This window comes from Drosophila willistoni, chromosome 3R (assembly GCF_018902025.1).
Source record: "Drosophila willistoni isolate 14030-0811.24 chromosome 3R, UCI_dwil_1.1, whole genome shotgun sequence".
Classification (NCBI taxonomy): Eukaryota; Metazoa; Arthropoda; class Insecta; order Diptera; family Drosophilidae; genus Drosophila; species Drosophila willistoni.
The window spans coordinates 33,047,540-33,069,042 of NC_061086.1; the positions used below are offsets into that span (position 1 = coordinate 33,047,540).

Consider the following 21,503-nt stretch of genomic DNA (forward strand, 5'->3'; position numbering starts at 1 on the left):
CAAATGTTACAGGGCAATTCAGAACAGCACAGAATGAATAGTTGAGGAGATAAAAGCACTCTGCAGTACATAATCCTTAAAACCGTCTACTAAAAATACAAAATATTTAGTTATGAAAGTTTTAACCGAAACGCACGACTTATTTTTAACACGAGAGAGCTCCCCAATGACGAGAAAAAACTACAAAATAAATAGTGAATATTTGTATACACAACGCAATTACACTTTTAATTTCTTTTTCATTTATCTGCTCTTCATTTAAATGCATTATTTGTTCTGACCATTAATTTAATTGTAATTGCATATCTTTAATTGCCATCGATCGATTATGAACGTTAACACTCAATATTATGGCAAATAATTTACACTTAAGTGAACCAATTAACAATTAATTGTTTGGTTTGGTCTGGCCTTTATGTATTATTATTAGTTCGCTACACAATTCCCAATCCTATAATTTGTGTCTCTACTCCATTCCTGGTCTTTTGTGTAATTTAAGCTTTGCCCATTTAATTCCTAAATATTTCACAAGGACTTCTCATTAGGCATGCCCAGGCCAGAGGGTGCAATTCCAACAAAGCCAATGAGCCGGATGGAGCAAACTGAATGCATCTGTGGAATGCAATTCCACAAATTGCTTGCCATAAGCTTCAGAGTATTTCACCTTTAACACTAATTACACAAATTGAACACAATTTATTGTTGTTGCTCTCAAGGATGCTGACGGCAAATTTTTGCTCTGTTACTCATGCTCTAGGTGCTGTTGGTGACATGCTCAAAGTGCCAGCAATTTGGTTAATATTAAATAAGTACATGCATATTAATTATATGCATAATTACACGAACCCAACAACCCTACCCACTCGCTCATTACAACGCCCCTTATGTTTCCATTGGTGTGTGTGTGTGTGTGTGTGTGTGTGTGTGTATGTATGTAATTAAACCTGCCTGACATTGCGGATACTCAACGTGACTATGGCAGCATCGAAAGTGTTCCCAATACAAATTTCTGTTGATGATTTTCCAACGCTTCTTTATGAAATCACGTAAAATTTTCTGAGAAATTAATAAAGTAACTTTCCTCTTACTCCTCTTTACTTGAAACTTCTTTAAGTTCATCCTTTATAGGCGAAAAGTTTTCACACCGTAAAGCAACAATCAGTTCTTGATTGGATTGTTGCCATGAGGACAAGCAAATTAATTTAGTTACTTCAATTGAGAGAAGAGAAAAAATTGTAAAAATGGTGGATCCGACCGATGTCCTCTTCTGTCTCTTAACTTTAAATATAACTTGGGTATTAACTGTATCAACATAAATACAAATAAAGAACTGAATCTTTAAACCAGCTGCTAAGTAAAATTTATGTTTTCCTTAACTTTTCTTTAATTTTGCATTCTCCCTTATTGCTTGAACTATATGCTTACTGACCAAGAAAGTAAAGATTCATTCATAAATATATGTAGAAACTACAGTTGATTTTCCAATTAAATATCTAATTATGTCAGTGTTCAAACTTAAAAAAATACAATTTCATGAAATTCTCGTTTTGTTGTTGATTTCAAAAATTGCATATCAAATTCAGAACACTGTTTGTTATTAATTTTGCCTGTTGCCTTCTGGCTGGCAGTGATTTCTCCTTTATGTCCCTACACAAGCATATTCATATACATTCACACATAATACATAGAAGCACCCACAATCTCCCACATACACATACACATACACGCAAGCACAGTATCAAGTTGATTATGCTTCTGACAGAGTCATTAACAATTTGCTCTTGCAGGATTTATGCTGATTTTCACTTTTCCTCTTGCGTATGTTGCGAACAACGAAAAGCCGATCAACGAAAGAATAAAACGAGAGGAAAATAATAAATATAAAATACCAAAATAATAATATCAGTAGCAGCAGCAGAAAGAGCCACAACATCATCATCAGCAGCAGCAGCAGCAGCTCAGACCGGAAGTTGTAGAAGTATCATCACGAAGAAAGGAAGTCCATAACAACAGGAAGACAACAAAGATGGCCGGCGGGGGTAGGACAGCCGGCAAATACGGTTATTCGGACAACAATTACTACAGTAGTAAGTGTGGCGATATACATAGAGAAGTAGTTACACACAAACAAACATAATGGAAGACCAAACATCATCAATAGCTGTCACAAATTTCATAGTGGTTCCAAATCATTGAAAGCAAATCATTAATTTTATCAAAAATGGGAAAAAACTCATTAGTTACGTGGCAATAGCTAATAGATAATAGACACTCTATTATCATTCTTGAACTGTTCTTTTGATATCTATATATTGTATCTAAATAGTCGTATAGCTACCACCGTGGGGCAAAAACTGACTAAATTTGTTATAATTTTTCATTTAAAGTGCTCGTAAGCTGAAACTGCTATTTCAGATTAAATAAAATCTAACAATAAGTAAATCAGTTCGTTCGAACGAGTTACAGTTTATGCTGACCACATAGCCAGTAAGTTGACTGTAAGTTGCGTCACTGTGCAATGGTTAAATGCTAGTGGATGGAGAAGGAAAGGAAGGCGATAGAGAAGAAAAGCAATGGGCAATGGAATGAAAGGAGGTGGAGCCATTGTCTGTCTTTGACGCCCGTTTGGCGGATTTTTAGTTTTTGTTTGAGGCTTGCCCCATAGACTCGTGCCGCTTTTGTGGCGTCGCGTCGTCTTGATATCCTTGTTTGATGTTCATGTTGATGCTGATGTTGATGAAGTCTGCATTCCGCATGCCCCAAGTTTCATTCCACATGCCGCATGCCTCATGCTTAACCGTAATCAGTGTTGAGAAGCGTATTTCTCTCGCGTTTATTACATTTGGATATTTGTATGTATATTTCGTTGCGTTTTCTGTGTACTCATGTGGAGAAAATACGTTTTTTCTTTCTTTTCACATCTGTATTGTATATACATACATACATACATATAAACGAATTTTTCCTTTGTGTATTTGTTTATTTGTACGTTTAAGCATTTGTACATATGTATGTATTTGACAGAGTGTTTTGGGATTTGTGTACGTTTTTATGAGCCTCTCTTGTAACCATCAAATCATTCACGTTCCAATCATGAAGCACCTATGGATTGTTAAAATTCACTTGATTCGTTTGAATGTATGAGTGTAAATGATTTGGCATGTTGTTGCTAGCCCAAGGATTAAAGCTCTTCATCACAAAAACGGACTTCTTGCTGTGTTTGCATAAAGTCCTTCTTCGTTTGCTCTGCTGCCTTCATTTTTGCTCTTCCAAAATGCCCCTAAGTAAGTTTATGTCCTTATAAATGCCAAGGGCGTCGACCTAAATGGGACCCCATAGCTGCTATAATAGCAAGTCCCTAATCTGATCTAATTTTCCAAAAGTCTAGACGTGAATATATTATTTAGTTTAGTTAGTTTATTTAGAATATATCTTTAAAAAATATGGTATCAGTTCCCTTTTTTCTACACCCATGATAAAAGCCCTAAGAACTGTGATGCTCACCCGCAGGGAACCAAACAGGAAATCCTTCCTTCCACCTAGTCATCATCTTCCATTTGCTCTTACCGCTTTTGTGCTTTTTGAATGGAGTTTATCATAGTTTTTGATTGCCACAAATTGTGCGTAATTTATGTATTTTGATCCTGTCTATGAAATATATATGCCCAGTGAATGAAAATCCCCCCCTGTTAAGAACCACCTGACAAGTGATGTTGAAAGCTTTCATTCCTTCATAATGGGCAAAGGGATGGGTGGGTGTCTGTCTCTCTCTCTCTTTGTGTGTCATAAAATGTGGCTGATAGCATTAAATTAAATTGAATTCAATTCGTTTGTTTGGCCCAAAAATAATTGAACACAAATATTTGTGCTTATTTATAGATGATGTTTTATTAATACAACTTACTTACATATATCAACATTTAGTTAAGCTTAAATGAAAGTAAGCATTACCGAAGTTTGCTTAACCAACCCTCTGTAACAAATCTTCTCAATTCTACCGTACCAATAAATACAATCATTTACTAGGTTGTTGTACAAAAATCATTATGATTTCATGATATATCTCTTTTAAATTTAATAAGATTAGATCATTGCAAATCGTCGTACGATGGTAGATCTCTTTCTGTATTATTTGCAAAGGCCCAATTTGGAAATTCTGAGGTAGCTGGAAAAATTAATTTTCCCCAAGTGGCCGTATTCAATACCAACAGGACAAGAGCCCAAAAAGTTGGAAGTATGCCCGCCACGGCCTAAAATTAATTAATGATGAGTTTTTAAAATTAATTAAGAAAGCCATTTCATATAACAAACCATATATTTTGTCTTGATCGCAGCATAGCCTGATATAATGGCATTCGGTGGTGTGCTAACTGGCAAATGATAAGCCATACTGATGGCCAATGACGGCGGCAAAGTCAATAGCAATGGATGCATCTTAACCGCCAAGGCCTTTTAAAAAGAGAGAGAAAATGTATCAAAATGCTATCATTTGTGCATTGAAAATGCTTACCATTTCACAGAAAATGGGTATGAGAATATTACAGATGGCCACATTTGAACTAAAGGCCGTACAAAATAAGCCCATTATAATGCAAATGGCTTGAACCACAATTGCTGGCATAGACGAAACGAATTTCATGGAATCACCCAACATTTTGGCCATTCCACTCACTTTGCTGCCCTCGGCCAAAGCAAAACCGCCACCTAGAATGAATATAAAAACAAGAAGTTTCAACTATTCTCAATATTTTAGAATGATACAAATTGCTTACCCAGTAGAAAGCATAAACCGAAAGGAGTGTTCTTGTGTATATAGACCCAAGATAGGCAAGCATCTAGGGTACGACCCGTAAAAGGAGCTTTTAGGTTTTCAAAAAAAAAAAAACACACACACAATTTATATAAATCAAAAATGATACACTAAATTGCTTTCATTTCATTTGAGTTTTACGCTCCTTACCTTTACCGCAGCAATATTTAAAGAATGTATACTGAGTGGGCAAGGCGAAGAGCAGAATCACAGGCAACCAAACTGGCGGAGCACTGCCTATTTGTCTGTGTATGAAACAAGATAATAGAACAAGTATTAAATTTAATTATGCAAACAGAAACGTCCACTCACTTGGCATTCAATAAATCTCCCCAGCCAGAAACAAATCCAGGTTGTCGTGTGAATAACAGCACAACCATTAGAAAGAACATTATGGCAACTTGTATCTCATGGCACGTCATTGGTCCCAATTCCTTATGACGCTCCTTAATCATATCCTTGACCACATTTTGGCCTTGAGCTCCACGTTTAACCTCTTGGCCTACCTTACTGTTAGGCCGAAATAGACCCATATGGGTAACCTGCAAACTAAGATAGACTAAGAGAATATTGACCAGCACGACAATGGGAAACGAATAGGCCATAAATATGGGAAAATCAATTTTCTCCTTAGACTGAGGAAAGCGTCTGAAAGAGTAAATTGTGCAAATTATATCCAAAGAAAAACAATTCGTATACTTACGTATCATATAGACCCTTAAAGGTGAGATTTGTACCAGTGCCAATCAGAGTACCACAACCGCCGATGGTTGAGGCGTAAGCAATACCAAAATAGAAGGCCAAGGATATAATTGAAGGATGCGGTGGACTGTAAATGACAATATTTGTCTATATATATGAAGAACTTTTGTTATTTTTGTTTTTTTCTATTAACTCACTCGCCCTCCTCCATGGGTTCCTCCTCTTGTGTCATATATACTTGAAAAATATTTTGCTGCAGTATGAAAAGGTTAATTATAAGTTCACAAGACGATCGATCGGTGTTTATATTTTAAGTGGAGTTTACCGAATTCATTTCATTGAGTACAGCCTTTACAATGGGACACATCATGGCTGTGGCGGCTGAATTTGAGATCCAAAGTGATATGAAACAAGTTACCATGACCAAGCCAAAGTGAAGACTAATAGAAAAAAGTAGTCTATCTATAAATGCCACTCTCAACATAAAACACAAGCAAAACATACCGCCTTGGACTACAACCCACAACTAATATTGTTCGAAGTGCTATGCGCTGATGTAGATTACAATATTCTATAGCCAAAGCAATCAGTAGACCGCCCAGAAACATGACCACAGTGTCGGAGAAGAACAAGCGGCAAACTTGGTCAGAGCTCTAAAATAAGCAAGTTGGCCAAATCGAATTTACAAATTCATGCAAATGTTCAACCCACCAAAATACCAAACAGTGGCAAAAATATCACAGGAAATAATGACGTTAGATATAGAGGTATGGCTTCAGTTATCCAAAATAAAGCCATATTGCAGACTAAGTACAAGCACTTGAATTCCTAAGGGATACTTTTATTAATTTCTCGTCTGCTTGCCAAATTCACTTAATTCTCACCGGCGAATTATCTATATAGCCATGGATTAGCAATGGTAATAGAGCGATTGGTATTAAAAATGTCACTTTACCCAACCAGTGATACTTGCAACAAGATTGCAAGCTCTTGCCAGCCTTAAGTTTGCTACCGCCTCTAAAAATTATAATTAGCAACACATCTAAGTGCATTCAATTCAAAGAATGAGGACTTACTCTTCCATGGTAACACTTATAACTAGAACACTTTAAAATGCAGAGCAGATCAATGAATTTTTTAATGTTTGTGTGTGTATGTGTCTGTGTAGGGTAAAGAAATGTAATTACTTTCCTACTATATTAAATTATAAGATCCAAATGTCAATGGTAAATTGATAAACAATACAAATACAAATGGTCAACAATTCAATTCTACTTTCAAAATCAGAGGCCAAGTTTATCATAAAATGATTTCACGCATATACCACATTCTTACATACATACATACTTACAACAAGTAAGCTATTTTTTGTCTACACTAGAAATTACTAGAAAATTATTTATACGGCAAAACAACGTTTGCCGGTTTTTCTAGTATACATATAATACAATCGATACACCAATTTGCAAAACACTTTGTCTGAAGACTTTCCGATACAGCAATTCAAATTGCCCCAAACAGTATGCTATACTTTATGTACAAGTATAGTACAATAAATTACCAAGTCCATCTGCCTCAAAAAAATTTCCCAGTAGGAAGTTAAAAACTTCACTTCCCAGTAAAATTGGTTTTTAATATAAATTTGTTTCTTGCTAATTAAAACACTGAAAACAGTAATTTAAATTTAATAATTTGAACATTTTAGAAAGCAGTTAAATTACAAATATCAAAGACTTACACATTCGAAACTGAACTGCTGGCAAAATTTGGCAAATTATTAAATTTAAATTACTGTACCTCAATTTTTATTAACTAAAAACCGCAATTCACATAATGAATTCCGAATGAAATACGAGCCTAGTTGTCTGATTTTTGGCTTCAGCGGCCCAGTCCGGAAACGATCCCGTTGTGGGGTACACCACATGACCCCATGTATAAGCGTTGAACACGACCACAAAAAAGGCGCAAGCAGATGGCAATAAAGCTGCTAGTATCTGAATAATATAGGCAATTGAAAATGATATTACTACAATCATAATTTGTTAGCTTACCAAATATTTGGTCTTGATATTGCCATACGCTGCGACAATGGCATTTGGAGGAGTACTAACAGGTAGTAAATAAGCCATACTCGTAGCTAAACAAGAGGGATATGCTAGGACCAAAGGATGCATTTCCAATATCAAGGCCTGGTGAATAAAATAATTGTTAAAACAGTTCACAAATAATAATGACATATTACCAATTCAAAGAAAATGGGTAGAAGTATATTGGCCACGACAACATTCGAGCTGAATGTAGTACAAAATATCGAGACAAATACGCAAAGCATCACGACGACTATTTCTGGTGAACCCTCACAGAAGCTCAAAACCCTGCCTATGAAAGTATTCACACCGCTAACTCGAGTCGCCTGTGCTAAAGCAAAGCCACCACCTTAAGACCAAAATGTATAAGTCATTTGTTCATAGAAATAAAAACACAAAAACTACTAACTGACCAAGTAGAAAGCATAGACCCCATGGCATATGTTTTTGCAAATAAGTCCAAGATATTAGCGCATCCATAGCTCGTCCAGGAAAGGGCGCTAAGTAAATGTAATATGCAATAAATAACTAGGTATCTCCCCAGAAATAAGAACTTACGTTTTCCGCAACAGTATTTGAAAAATGTATATTGTGTGGGCAAGGCAAACATTAGAACCGCAGGCAAGAGAATACATGGAGAATTGCCTATTTTTCTTTAGAAAAGAAAAAAAATGGCAAAGTCGAAAATAAAAACAATAACTGTATCCACTACTCACTTGGCGTTAAGGAAATTTGCCCATCCTGGCATAAAGCCAGGCTTACAGGTGAATAATAGAACAATGGTAGTCACAAACAGAATTGTCACCTGAATCTCATGACAACTCATTGGTCCTAGGCTAGCATGACGTGATTTTAGTACTGCTTTGATCAACTCCTTACTCTCTGAGCCCTTTTTAACTTCTTGAGCTCTTTTACTTTTCCAACGAAAGAGACCCATATGAGTAATTTGCAAGGATAGGTAAGTCAACAACAAATTAAGTCCGACAATCAGGGGACACGAATACAGCATAAATACGGGAAAACTCACTTTCTCAACGGAATCGGGAAAACGTCTTAATAGAAATATTCAATTATATAGTAGTATGTATGTAATTTGTTAACTTCTGCAAAACTTACGTATCATATAGACCCTTAAAGACAAGATTTGTGCCAGTGCCAATAAGAGTTCCACATCCTCCTATACTGGCAGCATAAGCAACGCCAATATAAAAGGCCATGGCTATATGTGATGGATGGGGAGGACTACAGCGAAAATTCAGTGACAGTGAAACCAGATTTCTCAGGGCTCATATATGTATATACTCACTCCCCCTCTTCGTATGGTTCCTCCTCTTGACTCATATACACATTAAATATGTTTCCCTAAAGTAAAATGTACTTTGAATACTAATAATGCGACTCTTTAACTCTTTTGTTTCCCTTACCGTATCCATTTCGTTGAGTACAGCTTTAATGATAGGACACATCATTGCTGCTCCGGCTGAATTGGATATCCACAGACTAATGAATGCCGTCACTGACATTAGACCAAAATGTAGCCTTAAAAGTAAACTCAAGAGTTACATAGACCACAACCACAAATACGTTCCAGAACTTACAGTCTAGGACTCGTGCCCACAATTAGCATAGTTCTCAAAGCGATTCGCTGATGTAAATTACAATATTCAATCGCTAAGGCGATAATTAAACCGCCTAAGAATAAAATAACCGTATCCGAAAAATACAATACACATAAGTCTTTGGAGCTCTAAACATGAAAATAAAATATGGGATAATCAGGCAAAGTACATGTGTTTAAGGGGCTACACAGCATCACCTGTCTATGTGAGTTCGATCTAGTTAATGAAACCCAAATAGAGAGTACACGATGTATTTGTAGACCCCTATATTACTTTTAGTATTCATACCAGTACACCGAACAATGGAAGAGCTACCACTGGAATTAATGCTGTAACGTATAATGGTAAAAGTTCAGTTATCCAGAAAAGAGCCATAACTACGACCACATAAAGACATACGAACTCCTGCAAAGATATGCTTTAGAAATATGTATCTTTAATCGACTGAATTGACTTACTGGTGAGTCATTTAAATAGCCATAAAGCAGCATTGGTAATACTAAAAGGGGGAAAATACATATCAATTTACCCCGCCAATGAAACTTGCAGCATGAGACAATCCTCTCTTTGACTGTGCTAAAGTTGTGATGCCAAACAATTAACAAAATTAACGATCGAAGAACATTTCAACCTACCCATTGTCGCCATCCATTTTTATTGTATTTTTTTTTTTTTTTTTTTTTTTTTAAGGCGTTGCCTTTTTTTTATGTTTTATTCAAATAAGTTTACTTTAAAAAACTGATCATTTTTTCAAAGATAAAACAATTTTAGAATATGAAACTAAACTACAACTAAGGCTTTGGTATATACCAGCTAGAACACTTTGGTTCAGCTTTATTTCTTAGATATGAATTGAATTTAGATTGTCATTTAAATATCCGTCATCCAAAGGAATAGTTTTGCTATTATTAAGGCGGTTGTACCAAATAGTTGTTGAAAACTTCTTCCCCATAAACTATATATATTCATGATTAGAGTGAAAAGATGAGTTAATATAGCCCTGGCCATCTGTGATTCTGTGGGATAGTGGAACCATCGATCGGAAAACTTACTTCGAGAAACTTCCCAAAAACTAAGCATAAAAATTAACGATAAAAAAATAAATGGCATATTTGCCAACAAAATCGTTTTGAAAAAATGTAATAATCCTTGTTACCTAGTGTAGTCAATACAAAATGGCAATGCAAATTTTTAAAAACATTTTAAAAAAGTATCTACATATACATACATACATATACAATATTCATTTTGACAAAGTTTCGCCTGGATATTTATCATCACTTATGCCATCGTAAAAACCATATAATGAAACATTTAAATTTTCTCAACTTACCCAACAACAACGGACAACTTAAACAAACTTTGTTTTGCATCTTTATATATTTTTTAAGGCAAACTTTTTTATATAAAAGGACATGAGAGTTTTATGTGAAATAATTTGAAACAAAAAAGAAGAACAAATGGGCAATAAAAACTTTTTTCAGCCCCCTTTTTGAAAAGTGAGACTAATTTAAGTATGTTAAATTTAAATTAATATTTTATTTGGTATATGAAACATTTGCAAAGGTCAACCAAAGAAGCCTTGACCAGCATTCCTATCATGGAAAATAGAAAAGCTGTCACAAAGTAATTTTTGTACACAAGCAAAAAAAAAAAAAAAGGAAAATCCAAAAGCAATGAGTAAAATCTGTCAAAGAAATTATGTGAATGAAACTGAATATTTCAGTAGAAATTCAAAAAGAGAGCAAACTAAGCATGAATTATTGAGATTTATGATCTGATGACTTGGAGGAAAAAAATGGAGCTGGTTATGAGGTAGGCCATTTTGCTTTTCTTTTTGGGCACGTTTCAAATTTCGTTTATTGTTTTTTCCCCGAAAATCACACACACCCAAATGTACACACACAGAGCAGAGTCAATAAAGTATTTTGACATATTATGTGGATAAAAGAGGATAAATTTGAGGTAGGTGGTAAGAAAAGAATGAAACGAGGTTTAACTTGGGTTATCTAATATCTGTCTCCGTTATCGTTGTTGTTGGTAATGTTTTTGTAACCTCAAACTGTTGGCCAAACATCGAGGAATTTCATTTCAAACTCAGATTGAAGTTGCCAAGTCGATTTGGGATTTCTTTCATTGTTCGAAACGAAGAAACGAACTTTAATGTCATGTTATGGTGACAGCTTTAATATCAATTTGTTTTTGCTTCGCTCCTTCCGCTTTTTGAAGTTGGGGCAAGGAACTTGAGGTTTCCCGTTGGCTGAAAACTGTGACAGGAAATTAGCAATTAAATGACTTCAAAGTGTTTTTATATGTTTGCCTAATGGCAAATTGTCGAGATTGCTGCCACGAGAGTTGGAGAAATTGAAATAAAATCAGAAACCAACCAGAAAGGTGCCAAAAATGTCACTGATTAAAGGCAAGAAAATTTACATTTAAATTCATGTCTGTCCAGACAACTAGAAGGACAATTAGTACGCATATTATAAATTCTAAGCACAAGCATTATGGCTATTGTCATAATCATTTCTCATTATTAGCCTAGTCAAAGTTATCAGTTCAATCAGTTCTAATTGATAGATGGCAGATTCTGTGAAATGTGTATTAAATTTAAATTGTTTCGTGATATTTTTGTAAAATGTGTTAAATTAAATTATATGGACTTCTTTTGGCTTAAATTGCAGCTAATCCAAGTTCAGATTGCCTAATTTACTGTCGCATGTATTTAATTAATATGCCCCTTGATTTTATAAGACTTCTGCTTCATTCTCATTCCCAAAGGCAAACGCTACCCATCCATTATTTAGGCCATGTCCAACATAAAATTTATGGTTTATACATTTAGCCATAGGCCCAGCTAATTAACGAATCTATTTCTGTGTGACAGAGCAAACAGTAAATATGGCGTCAGATTGCCACTAAAGAGCAATTTAATTTGCTTTTCAAGTGGATGGAATTCTGTGTCATCGATTATGTGTTAAATTACGCATAGAGCAAACATCTGGCTAAATGGACCCGAACACAATGGAGTGATTTCGAATCAAATGAAATGAAATTCACAAAGCCATTAAGCAAAAAGTCAAGCCAACCGCACAATTTTATGTGCATTAGAAATGTGTTTACACCGAAAAGTACAAAGAGAATTATACTTAAATGGTATGCTTAGGTCCTCTGTCAACAACTCATCCTTACGTTTCTAAATGTGGTGGCCAATTAGATGGTTTATGAGAAAAGTTTTTGACTGCCAAGGTGTGTCAAATGTCTGTTGGAAATTGCGAGATAAAAAGTCATTTGAACCGTTTAAAAGTGAAAAAAGAGCTCCAAAGATTCTCTCCCACATCAAAATGTGATAACAGAATTTTTGATGTCCAATAATTTTCATCTCTACAGAAATAAATTTCATGGAAACTTCTATTATCATTGATACCAATTTTTGTTGGGCTAGCTTCAACACTCAGTAAATAATGATATAGGTAAATATATTAAATTTGTGCGAGATTCTTATAAAATTTGTTATACAAATTTCATGTAAACAACCCACAAGAATAAAAGAACGCCAAAAACAACATACATATTTAGTATAAGTCAATTTTGAATTTTTAGAATTGTTTTAAATGAAAAGTACTCCTTTTTGTCAAATTTATATAGCATGATCTTTAGTTTATATCCTAGGTAATTAAATAAAACAAAAGACACGAAAGGAACTTTGAAGCTTTTAATATTGCTCTCTTTACTGTAAAAAAACAAACGTATTGCCTAATTTGATGTTTGGTTGCAGGGTATAGAAACCAGTGAAAGGCTATAGTTTACAAATACCATATGTTTTGTATTATTTACCCATTTACAATAATTTTCATTAATTCGTCAGCAAAATTGAAAAATCACGTAAATGGCATTGGTCATTATTTTTAATGCCTCACACAAAATTCATTCAATTCGTTTATTAAAGTAGCAATCCAGGATAATCCATGATAATGTCTGCATTGTTTTGTTTGAACAATTTGACTTTATTGCATATATTAAGAATCAAATATAATTTAGAATGAGAAGAATTATGGAATCATAAAATGGTTGAACCATCTGTGGGACAAAAAACCAATTTAATTTTGTGAATATTTTTTATTTGGTTTATGATCCTTTTATATTTGTTTTTGTGTATTGTGTGGGTGAATGCTTTGCAGATTGTTTTTGCCATATGTATGTGTGTATGTATGGGCAAACATTTCGTATTTTATAACAATGCATTTGTCATAGGGTATCACCATCCTTCCCCCTAACCCTACATTTTCCTATCTTTTTGTCCTGTCCGTTGTTTTTTGTGTGTATTCCACTGAATATGCATGAGAAGTACCCACTTGATTGACAAACAACAGGAACAAACAGAAACAGTGAAACGAAATATTTGCCTTTCTCCATCCATCCGACATCATCTTTCATGGGGCCCACGCCATATGCCCCAACCTGATAAGGGAAGAAGAATAATTGCCATCAATTTGTCAAATACACAAAAACCAACCTCTAAATCTCTCTTTTCTCTGCCTAATTTTCTTCTCTCTTTTGTTTTTTCATCAGGTCACTCCTACAAGAGCATTAACGATGAGATTATTCTGGTCAGCATTATAATGGGGATTACCATACTAGTACTGATTACCATCGCCCTGTGCTACATTGCGTATGAAAAATGCCAAAAAAAACGAGAGTATTATATCAATGCCTAAAAACTTTTCACTTGCCATTGGCGGGGGGTTGGAGGGGACAATAAACAATGTCAACAGGCAACACACTCATAGACAAACAGTCAAAGGAGCGGCGGCAATCTGAATTCTTGCAACTTTGTTGACTTTAACGATTTAGTTTTTGGGGCCAACACAAATAACCAGCCAATAGGAGCACGTGCAAGGGCACAAACACCAAATGCAACTCACACAACAGAAATATCTCCCATTTAAACGCTTTTCCATTCTTTTCCCTGCCATCCCACTGGCCTGGCCAACTGCGAATGCGTTTCATTTTCGTGGAAATTTTTCGTATGTATTTTTTTGCTCTCGCCTTGAAATTCTGAAGTGGCTTGCGGCAGCGGTTAGCGGGGTTCGTTCGACTTTATACTTGGCATGTATGCACCAGGTGCACAGTGGTACGAAAACGATAAAAAAAAGACACAAAACAGAAGTAAAAGGTGTCGCCAATTTGAAAAAGAATGTTTTTAATATATTTTCTAACATTTCCTGTAAAGTGACGATTTGATAAAATGAAAGTACAAAACGAGCAATGGTCTGTAGAAACACACAGAAATATAAAACTGAGACAGGTAAGAATTAAGTTTATAACTATGTATTGCAAAGGAAACTATCCGTCTTCATTACAATACCGTTGCCTACTTTAAGGAGACAAGAAGCATTTTTGTTGTGGTATGTTTTTTTTTTATTTAGTTAACTAAAGTTGGGTATAGCTACATGTATTAAATAGGATACAAAATTAAAAAATTTTACCCTGTAATGTAAAGGCAGTCGTTGAATTCATTTTTTAAAACAAATGATTCTTGCAAAACTAAATATTCGCCTAGACAAAGATTTATTTTTTAACAAGAGTTTTTTGGCAGCCTATTGTATAATTAAGGAGACGAATTTACCCATTTTCTGCCTTTGGCTTAACACTCAACTGTGTGTGGCTTTTGGTTTGTAGTCAATCTCTACTCTTTAATATGCGGTTGCCAAAAGGTGTGTTTCATTGTAATTTAAATTTTCAATTTGAACATCAACCCATTATGCAACGGAAACAAACTTTTCGGTGGTGAGCCACTATCGTTTTTCCCCATTTCGCTTCATTTTTTTATACTAGACATGCAAGGATACGAGTACGAGTACAGATAAATGCCAATTTCGAATATTGACAGCGTGGGAGCATTTAACCGTCCAAAAGACACATGCACAGTAACATAGCAGAGAATGTGAACGGAGTGACTTCTTACATTATCCTTTGGTTTCTTTTTGGTATTCCCTTTCCATTTTCCTTTTTGGTAGCTCGAGGTTGAAATAATAAAAACCCTAACGGAAACTTGCGGGTCGAACACGAACAAAGGCATAGACAAACAATAAGAAATGAAAAAAAAGAAATAGATAAAGAGAGCTAGATTGTGGAAGAGTGAGATTGGGCAGGATACGCATAACAATTCTATAAAAATAAAACTAAAATCGAGAGACGAAAAGAAAGAAAAAAGCAAGAGTTTTTTGGCACATTAAATTAGGGCAAATGGACAACATTTTTAAGGACCTTCGCCACAAAATTGAGATAAAAGGCAACGGCAAAAATCTATTTCACATGATACAGACACACACACATGACAAACCAAACACACACACTGACACACACTGGCACACACTTTGGGATTAATGTTAATCAGCTTAGGACTTTTTGCGAAGGCAACAAAATGTGTTTTTAGGACCCCCAAAACAGAAAAACAGATAACGAACCTGAACCTGATCTAAGCTGAGCTAAGCTTTTCAAGAGTGTGGGCAAAAATGCTTTTAAAAATTAAACAACTGATAAATGACAAAGTTCATTGGGCCAGAAATTATCGTTTGACAAATTGGCTCACTTTCTCTCTTTCTATCTCTCATCAATGATTATGACGAGAGCTTTCCATCAATTGCCTGGGTAACCAGAAATTCCTGAATTGTTGAAGTCTCATAAATTAGTTTCGCGACAACAACAACAAGCGGGAGCCCACTTATGACAGGGCCAGACAAATTACTTTATGATGGGGCAATCTATTACATTTACGTAGGTATTTATTTTCATTCCTTTTAACTGAAGTAGAAAATATACTCAAAAGTTACAAATGGCATACATACATATATAATCATATTATTTATCATTGAAAGATGTCAACAATAAGAGGTTACAGTCATCATGAAAAATCCAGCTACTACTTAAATCCATTAACTAAGGGAAATTCGCATAACAATTCTATAAATATAATTTAATTACAGTTTTCTTAGAATCCAAAAAGAACTCAGCGGATTTTTTAGACATTTGTATTGTCTTAGTTTAAGTTTTATCAGAAAGGACATTCAGTTCATCAATATCTCAACACTTTTATGTTTTGACTCAAACTGTACCGCACAAAAATGCTTTACTGACAATAGTCGAGTCTATGAAAAACTAATAAACTTTACTAATTACCCGTTAAGAACGAAAAATACCCCACCATAGTAGAAGTAAAAGCATTCAAGGAGCAGACAAGCAAGCAATGGTAAATTTTATGACACAACCATAATAACGGTACCAGCGAAACCAGAGGCGGATTTAAGCATGTGAAATGCAGAAATTTCGCCCCCATAAGGTATGCAACTGGCAATTTAAACTACAATTCACGTATTGGTAAATATAATGAACTCTAGATACAAAAATTCAAACATTGAATTTGACGAATTTATTGCTAGCGCTATGGGCAAAATTGTACCTCGATTTCACATTCTTAATTCCGCTTATTTAAAGAACTTCATGAAAAACCACGCAAAAGCGCAAATTTGAACACTTTTGGTGTGAGAGGGAGGGCAGTGGGGTGAAATGCATCCTTCATCTTATCCTTTTTGAAACGAGAAAGCCTTCGTGCGAAATGAATGACTCGTGGAATTTATAATGCCCGCCCCCAGCCTCCCGCTCCATAAAATGCCCCCTCCTAAAACACGTAAAGCGACGCTGTCACGCTTAAGCTGAGACACCCACAACTGTACTTGAACGTCCGTTTTTATAGTTTTTATTTTTAGTACACGACTGTCACACTAATTGCCAAAAAACAAAGAAAAAACGTAAAGAAGAAGAAAATAAGAAGCGTTAATAAATGGAATTACTTTATTGTCGTACGTACACACGTGTATGCATTTAATCGGCTCCCAATTAAAACGTAGCATATAGAAATCTATATAACCAAAATAGATGTGACCACTTATACCTTCTTCTACCTTAATTAATTGTTTGTAATTGATTATTCGTATACTAATACACAAGAAACCAAAAACAAAAAACTCTTTTTTTCCACAAGAAAGAGGGACCAAAACACAAACAAAGTAAAACAAAAATATGAAGAAACCGAAACTTAAACGAGTAAATTGTGTACTTTATTTTAATAAAATTGCAAAAAGTGAGATCTATATACTATATATTAAAACATAAATGATATGTAGAAGAATATTGTTAAAAACAAAAGTTATATGCAAAATATATGTATATTTAATGTACAACTTAATAAAGAAATGTTTATTCATGTTATAAAATTTTGTGAAAATTTATTTGTGCAAATTGAAAATATGAAATTCCAAAGTAAGATCATTAGATAGCTAAGTTGTCAAAAAAATTCAATTAAACTTTTAAAGGTATGTGAGTCTCTTTAAATTTGAATTAAAAGTTTTTTTGTGTGAATAATGGTCATCGAGTACAATGATCGATACGACAAGTTATCGATAGGCGCAGTGCTGCCAACTTATTACCTTAAAATTAGTTATTTATTTTTTTTTTTCAGAAAAAAAGGTTGATTTAAAATAAAATAATTACGCTAAAACTTCAGGGCAAGCTTGTATATGTAAACTCTAAGTAAATACCTCCAAGTTCGGTAAACACCAACAAAAAATGGAAAGTAATGGCGACAAAATGAATTGTGTAGAACAACAACAGCAAACGGAACAAGATCAACAAGTGCAACAAAAACAACAACAAAGCTTCAACAAGTTGGAAAGTAATGACGACTTGACCACCACAGAAAGGCAAAATTTGGAATTTGCTAAAAAATTGGGCTACACAGAGACATCAATATTATCAGTTTTAAATAGTAGTCGTTTGGGATCAGAGGCTAATGAAAATGAATTTCTCGAGGAATTAATCAAGCTGACCAACTCTGAAGGCGGCGGCGGTAGAAGCACTAACATTAATAACAATAATATTAATACTAATAGTAGTAACTGTAGTAATAGTAATAATAATGGTAGTAGTAGTAATAGTGTAAATGCGCCAAGCTCCCTGCGACATATTGTCATCGATGGCAGTAATGTGGCTTTGTCTCATGGCAACAATCAAATCTTCTCCTGCCGTGGCATACGCATCTGTGTGGACTGGTTCCGGCAACGCGGACATCAATATATTACTGCCTTTGTGCCAAATTGGCGTAAAGAACTGGTCAATAACAACATAAAAGATCAGGATCTACTACACGAATTGGAATTAGAGCGGGTGTTAGTCTTTACTCCATCAAGACATTTGGATGGCAAACGCATAGCCTGCTACGATGATCGTTTCATACTCAAACTGGCCGTGGAAACCGAAGGCATTATTGTGTCCAATGACAATTATAGAGATTTGATATTGGAATCCAATGAGTATCGTAAAGTCGTCCAAGAACGTTTGCTAATGTATACATTTGTGAATGATATATTCATGCCCCCGGATGATCCATTGGGTAGAAGTGGTCCACCGTTGGATTTATTTCTGCGATCCCAGACCCAGCAAAAAATGTTAGATAGCCAGCAATTGTGTCCATATGGCAAGAAGTGTACATACGGCGTTAAGTGTAAATTCCGTCATCAAATAAGACCAATGCTCCAAGTGTCGCATAGCGCACCATTAAATGGTGGAGTAGGTCAGCATCAGCTGCCATTGAAAATCTCCTCCCTGATGGCACCACGCGAGCCTTTGTCACGCACTAAATCGAATAACTTGGAGCAAATCCAACAGCAACAACAGCAGCTGTGTCAATCATTTTCCCATCAAATGGAACTTACAGAGCCCCCGAATCGACATAAAAAATTACAGCGACAGATGCCAACTGTCAGCTATAACTATGCGGTACCCACTTGCTCATCCTCCGCCTCAGCCGCTGCCACATGCACTACGGTTTCGTCCTCCGCTGGCTATCATCATCAGTATCTATCACGAACTCCCTCAGCACCGGCTACAGATAAGAATCTCCATTTGCATCCATTTCCCCAAAACTCGTTGCACTCATCACATCTCTCTGCATCCGACTCTCGGATCAATGAGGAACTTTATGCCACAGCCATGTCACAGCAAATGCCCCGCGAAGAGCAGCGTCGTTTACTGCGCTATCATTTGGTTAGTCTATTTCCACCGCATCAAGTTCATGCCGTTCTCGAATTGTATCCAAATGTGACGGATGCCAAGACCATTTGTGCTGCTATACTTAATTTATTTCCACACAATTAGTCTAAAACTTAAGCATTTAAAGATCGAAATATATATATATATGCACATAAATATGTATATTTATGTGGATGTATGTAATTAGCAATTATTTTTTTTAATTAAATGTGAAAAACGATTTGTTTTCCTGGTTAATTTATTCTACATTTCCAAGCCCACTGGACTGGTGCCCATTTCGTAGGCCAAATCCGTTTGATGAAGATCTCTTGAACTAGTTACTCCACGCCTTTCATGAATCACACGATGATTGCGCAATTTGTACGCCTGGGGGAAACCTTTTCCACAGATATCGCAACTATAAAACAGAAACAAAAGGTATTGTAATATTGATATCGAAAGAAAATGTAAATTTTAGATTCTTACACATGCGGCTTTTCACCGGTATGGATCATCTTGTGAAACTTCAAAGTATTTGTATAGGTGAATGTCTTGTGGCAGACATCACACTCATAGGGTCGCTCATTGGTGTGAATACTGCAAACAAAAATAAAAATGGAATTTGAAAAAATATTGTACAATCTACTATAAGGAATTATCTACCCACCGATGATGCTTGTTGCGTGTAGAAAGATCTGCGAATGCTGCCGGGCAATAGCTACATTTATATGGACGATTTCCGGTATGGGTGTTCATGTGACGAGCCAACTGCTGCGCTTGGGCAAAGCAATGTCCACAGATTCTGTAAAAGTCATGCCAATTTTGCTTTAGAATTGAAGGTCATGCAACAAGTCACATAGAACTTACTCGCATTCATGCGGCTTGACACCCGAATGGACTTTGATGTGCTCTGTGAGACGACTCTGTGACGGATACATATTGCCGCAAACATCACAAATGTATTTAAATATCTTTTTATCGCCCACAAGTATTTTGTGACCGCCTCTTGTCTTAATCCCCTGACTCGTGCGTATGCTTGAAGCTCTGCTTGTGTCCTGAACTGCAATATAAGATATGATTAACAAGATCATTGAGCATAGTTTTTGGATTAATTACGTCGTTGTGGGGCGCGACGCCTTCCTAATGCCGCTGAGCGGGTCTTAATAGTTATAAACTCCTCATCTACGCCGGCTGGCTCAAGCAATTCCTCGTCCTGTTCCTGCTGATCATCGTCCAACTGTTGGTGGTGTTGCTGTTCGCGAACGCTCTCTTGTGCACTTTCAGTGAGGTGATCCACTTGATCTAAATACTCGATATCTGCTGCTGAAAGGCCAGAAAGTGAATCCTGTTGCTGTTGCTCAAAGGCAGCTTGCTCCGTTATAATGTCACCGTCGGCGTCAAAGGTCTCATAGACATCGTAGAGCTCCTCAATGATGCCATCCTCTTCCACCTGTTCACTCTTAACCTGAACCATGTCTTCTTTGGGCATTTCCATCAACAAATTGGCGGATTCTTCCTCTACTTCTACCACCCCCTGCACCTCATGGTTCGCTTCACCCTCACAATCGCGCTCTTGCTGGTGCAGCTGCTGTTCCTCCAACTCATCGTCATCTTCTTCCATGGCTGTGTCGTCCAAATCATTTTTGGTCTGATCTGACGATTCTGTCTCAACTTCCACAGGTGCTATGAACTGACTGAGATGCTTGTAAGAACGCTGGCAGGTGCGTCGAAATTTAAATGCCGCCTGCAATCCTTTGTGGCATTTGTCACATATTTTATCTGGATAATGATCAAACTTTTTGATCTAAAGCGAACCAAAAAGGGAGTAAGATAATAAGTTTAAAATTGAATGGCTTCTTTCACTTACAGGCACTCCGCCACATTCTAAAATCATATTGGTCATGTCCTTTTTGGCATCATCATTGAATATGCTGGACATTGGCTCCTTCGGCTGCTGCAGACACACGCGGCACACAATCCATTTTTGTGTTGTTGACGCCCCACCCGGGCTCCCTGCATCCCCCGCAGTTTTTGTAGTAGTTGTTGTGTCTGGCATATCTTGAACAACTGATGTCGCTATTTAATATTCAATTATAATTCCAAAAACAAAACACTTGTATTAAAATGCAAAAACCGACGCCAAAAAAATAGTAGCAAAGAAACTGACAGAGTGACCAAGCTATTGCATGTTATCAA

The 21,503-nt window shown here is 35.9% G+C and overlaps 5 protein-coding genes across 5 annotated transcripts; 2 read left to right on the forward strand and 3 right to left on the reverse strand.

Annotated features, from left to right (window-relative positions):
- Positions 1–1,919: 1,919 nt before the first annotated feature.
- Positions 1,920–14,837, forward strand: LOC6649718. The gene is made up of 2 exons (XM_002072311.4): positions 1,920–2,087; positions 13,791–14,837. Exons 1-2 carry the CDS (start codon positions 2,027–2,029, stop codon positions 13,934–13,936), a joined length of 207 nt encoding a protein of 68 aa, XP_002072347.1. The 5' UTR covers positions 1,920–2,026; the 3' UTR covers positions 13,937–14,837.
- LOC6649719 (protein I'm not dead yet 2) lies at positions 4,019–6,702 on the reverse strand. Its single transcript, XM_002072312.4, has 13 exons — positions 6,589–6,702; positions 6,397–6,529; positions 6,224–6,340; positions 6,017–6,165; positions 5,838–5,952; positions 5,710–5,765; positions 5,514–5,639; positions 5,123–5,458; positions 4,961–5,055; positions 4,773–4,859; positions 4,511–4,704; positions 4,312–4,449; positions 4,019–4,250 (listed from the first exon to the last, which is right to left on the reverse strand). Exons 1-13 carry the CDS (start codon positions 6,594–6,596, stop codon positions 4,089–4,091), a joined length of 1,716 nt encoding a protein of 571 aa, XP_002072348.2. The 5' UTR covers positions 6,597–6,702; the 3' UTR covers positions 4,019–4,088.
- Positions 7,301–9,878, reverse strand: LOC6649720 (protein I'm not dead yet 2). Its single transcript, XM_002072313.4, has 13 exons — positions 9,854–9,878; positions 9,677–9,794; positions 9,507–9,623; positions 9,198–9,346; positions 9,024–9,138; positions 8,906–8,961; positions 8,716–8,841; positions 8,316–8,651; positions 8,158–8,252; positions 8,013–8,099; positions 7,755–7,948; positions 7,564–7,701; positions 7,301–7,506 (listed from the first exon to the last, which is right to left on the reverse strand). Exons 1-13 carry the CDS (start codon positions 9,868–9,870, stop codon positions 7,339–7,341), a joined length of 1,716 nt encoding a protein of 571 aa, XP_002072349.2. The 5' UTR covers positions 9,871–9,878; the 3' UTR covers positions 7,301–7,338.
- A 2,887-nt stretch (positions 14,838–17,724) lies between the features above and the next one.
- Positions 17,725–19,548, forward strand: LOC6649721 (probable ribonuclease ZC3H12C). Its single transcript, XM_002072314.4, has one exon. It carries the CDS (start codon positions 17,847–17,849, stop codon positions 19,431–19,433), a length of 1,587 nt encoding a protein of 528 aa, XP_002072350.1. The 5' UTR covers positions 17,725–17,846; the 3' UTR covers positions 19,434–19,548.
- LOC6649782 (zinc finger and SCAN domain-containing protein 21) lies at positions 19,396–21,425 on the reverse strand. Its single transcript, XM_002072315.4, has 6 exons — positions 21,175–21,425; positions 20,424–21,111; positions 20,175–20,367; positions 19,975–20,109; positions 19,794–19,904; positions 19,396–19,725 (listed from the first exon to the last, which is right to left on the reverse strand). Exons 1-6 carry the CDS (start codon positions 21,361–21,363, stop codon positions 19,572–19,574), a joined length of 1,470 nt encoding a protein of 489 aa, XP_002072351.2. The 5' UTR covers positions 21,364–21,425; the 3' UTR covers positions 19,396–19,571.
- Between the last annotated feature and the right edge of the window lie 78 nt (positions 21,426–21,503).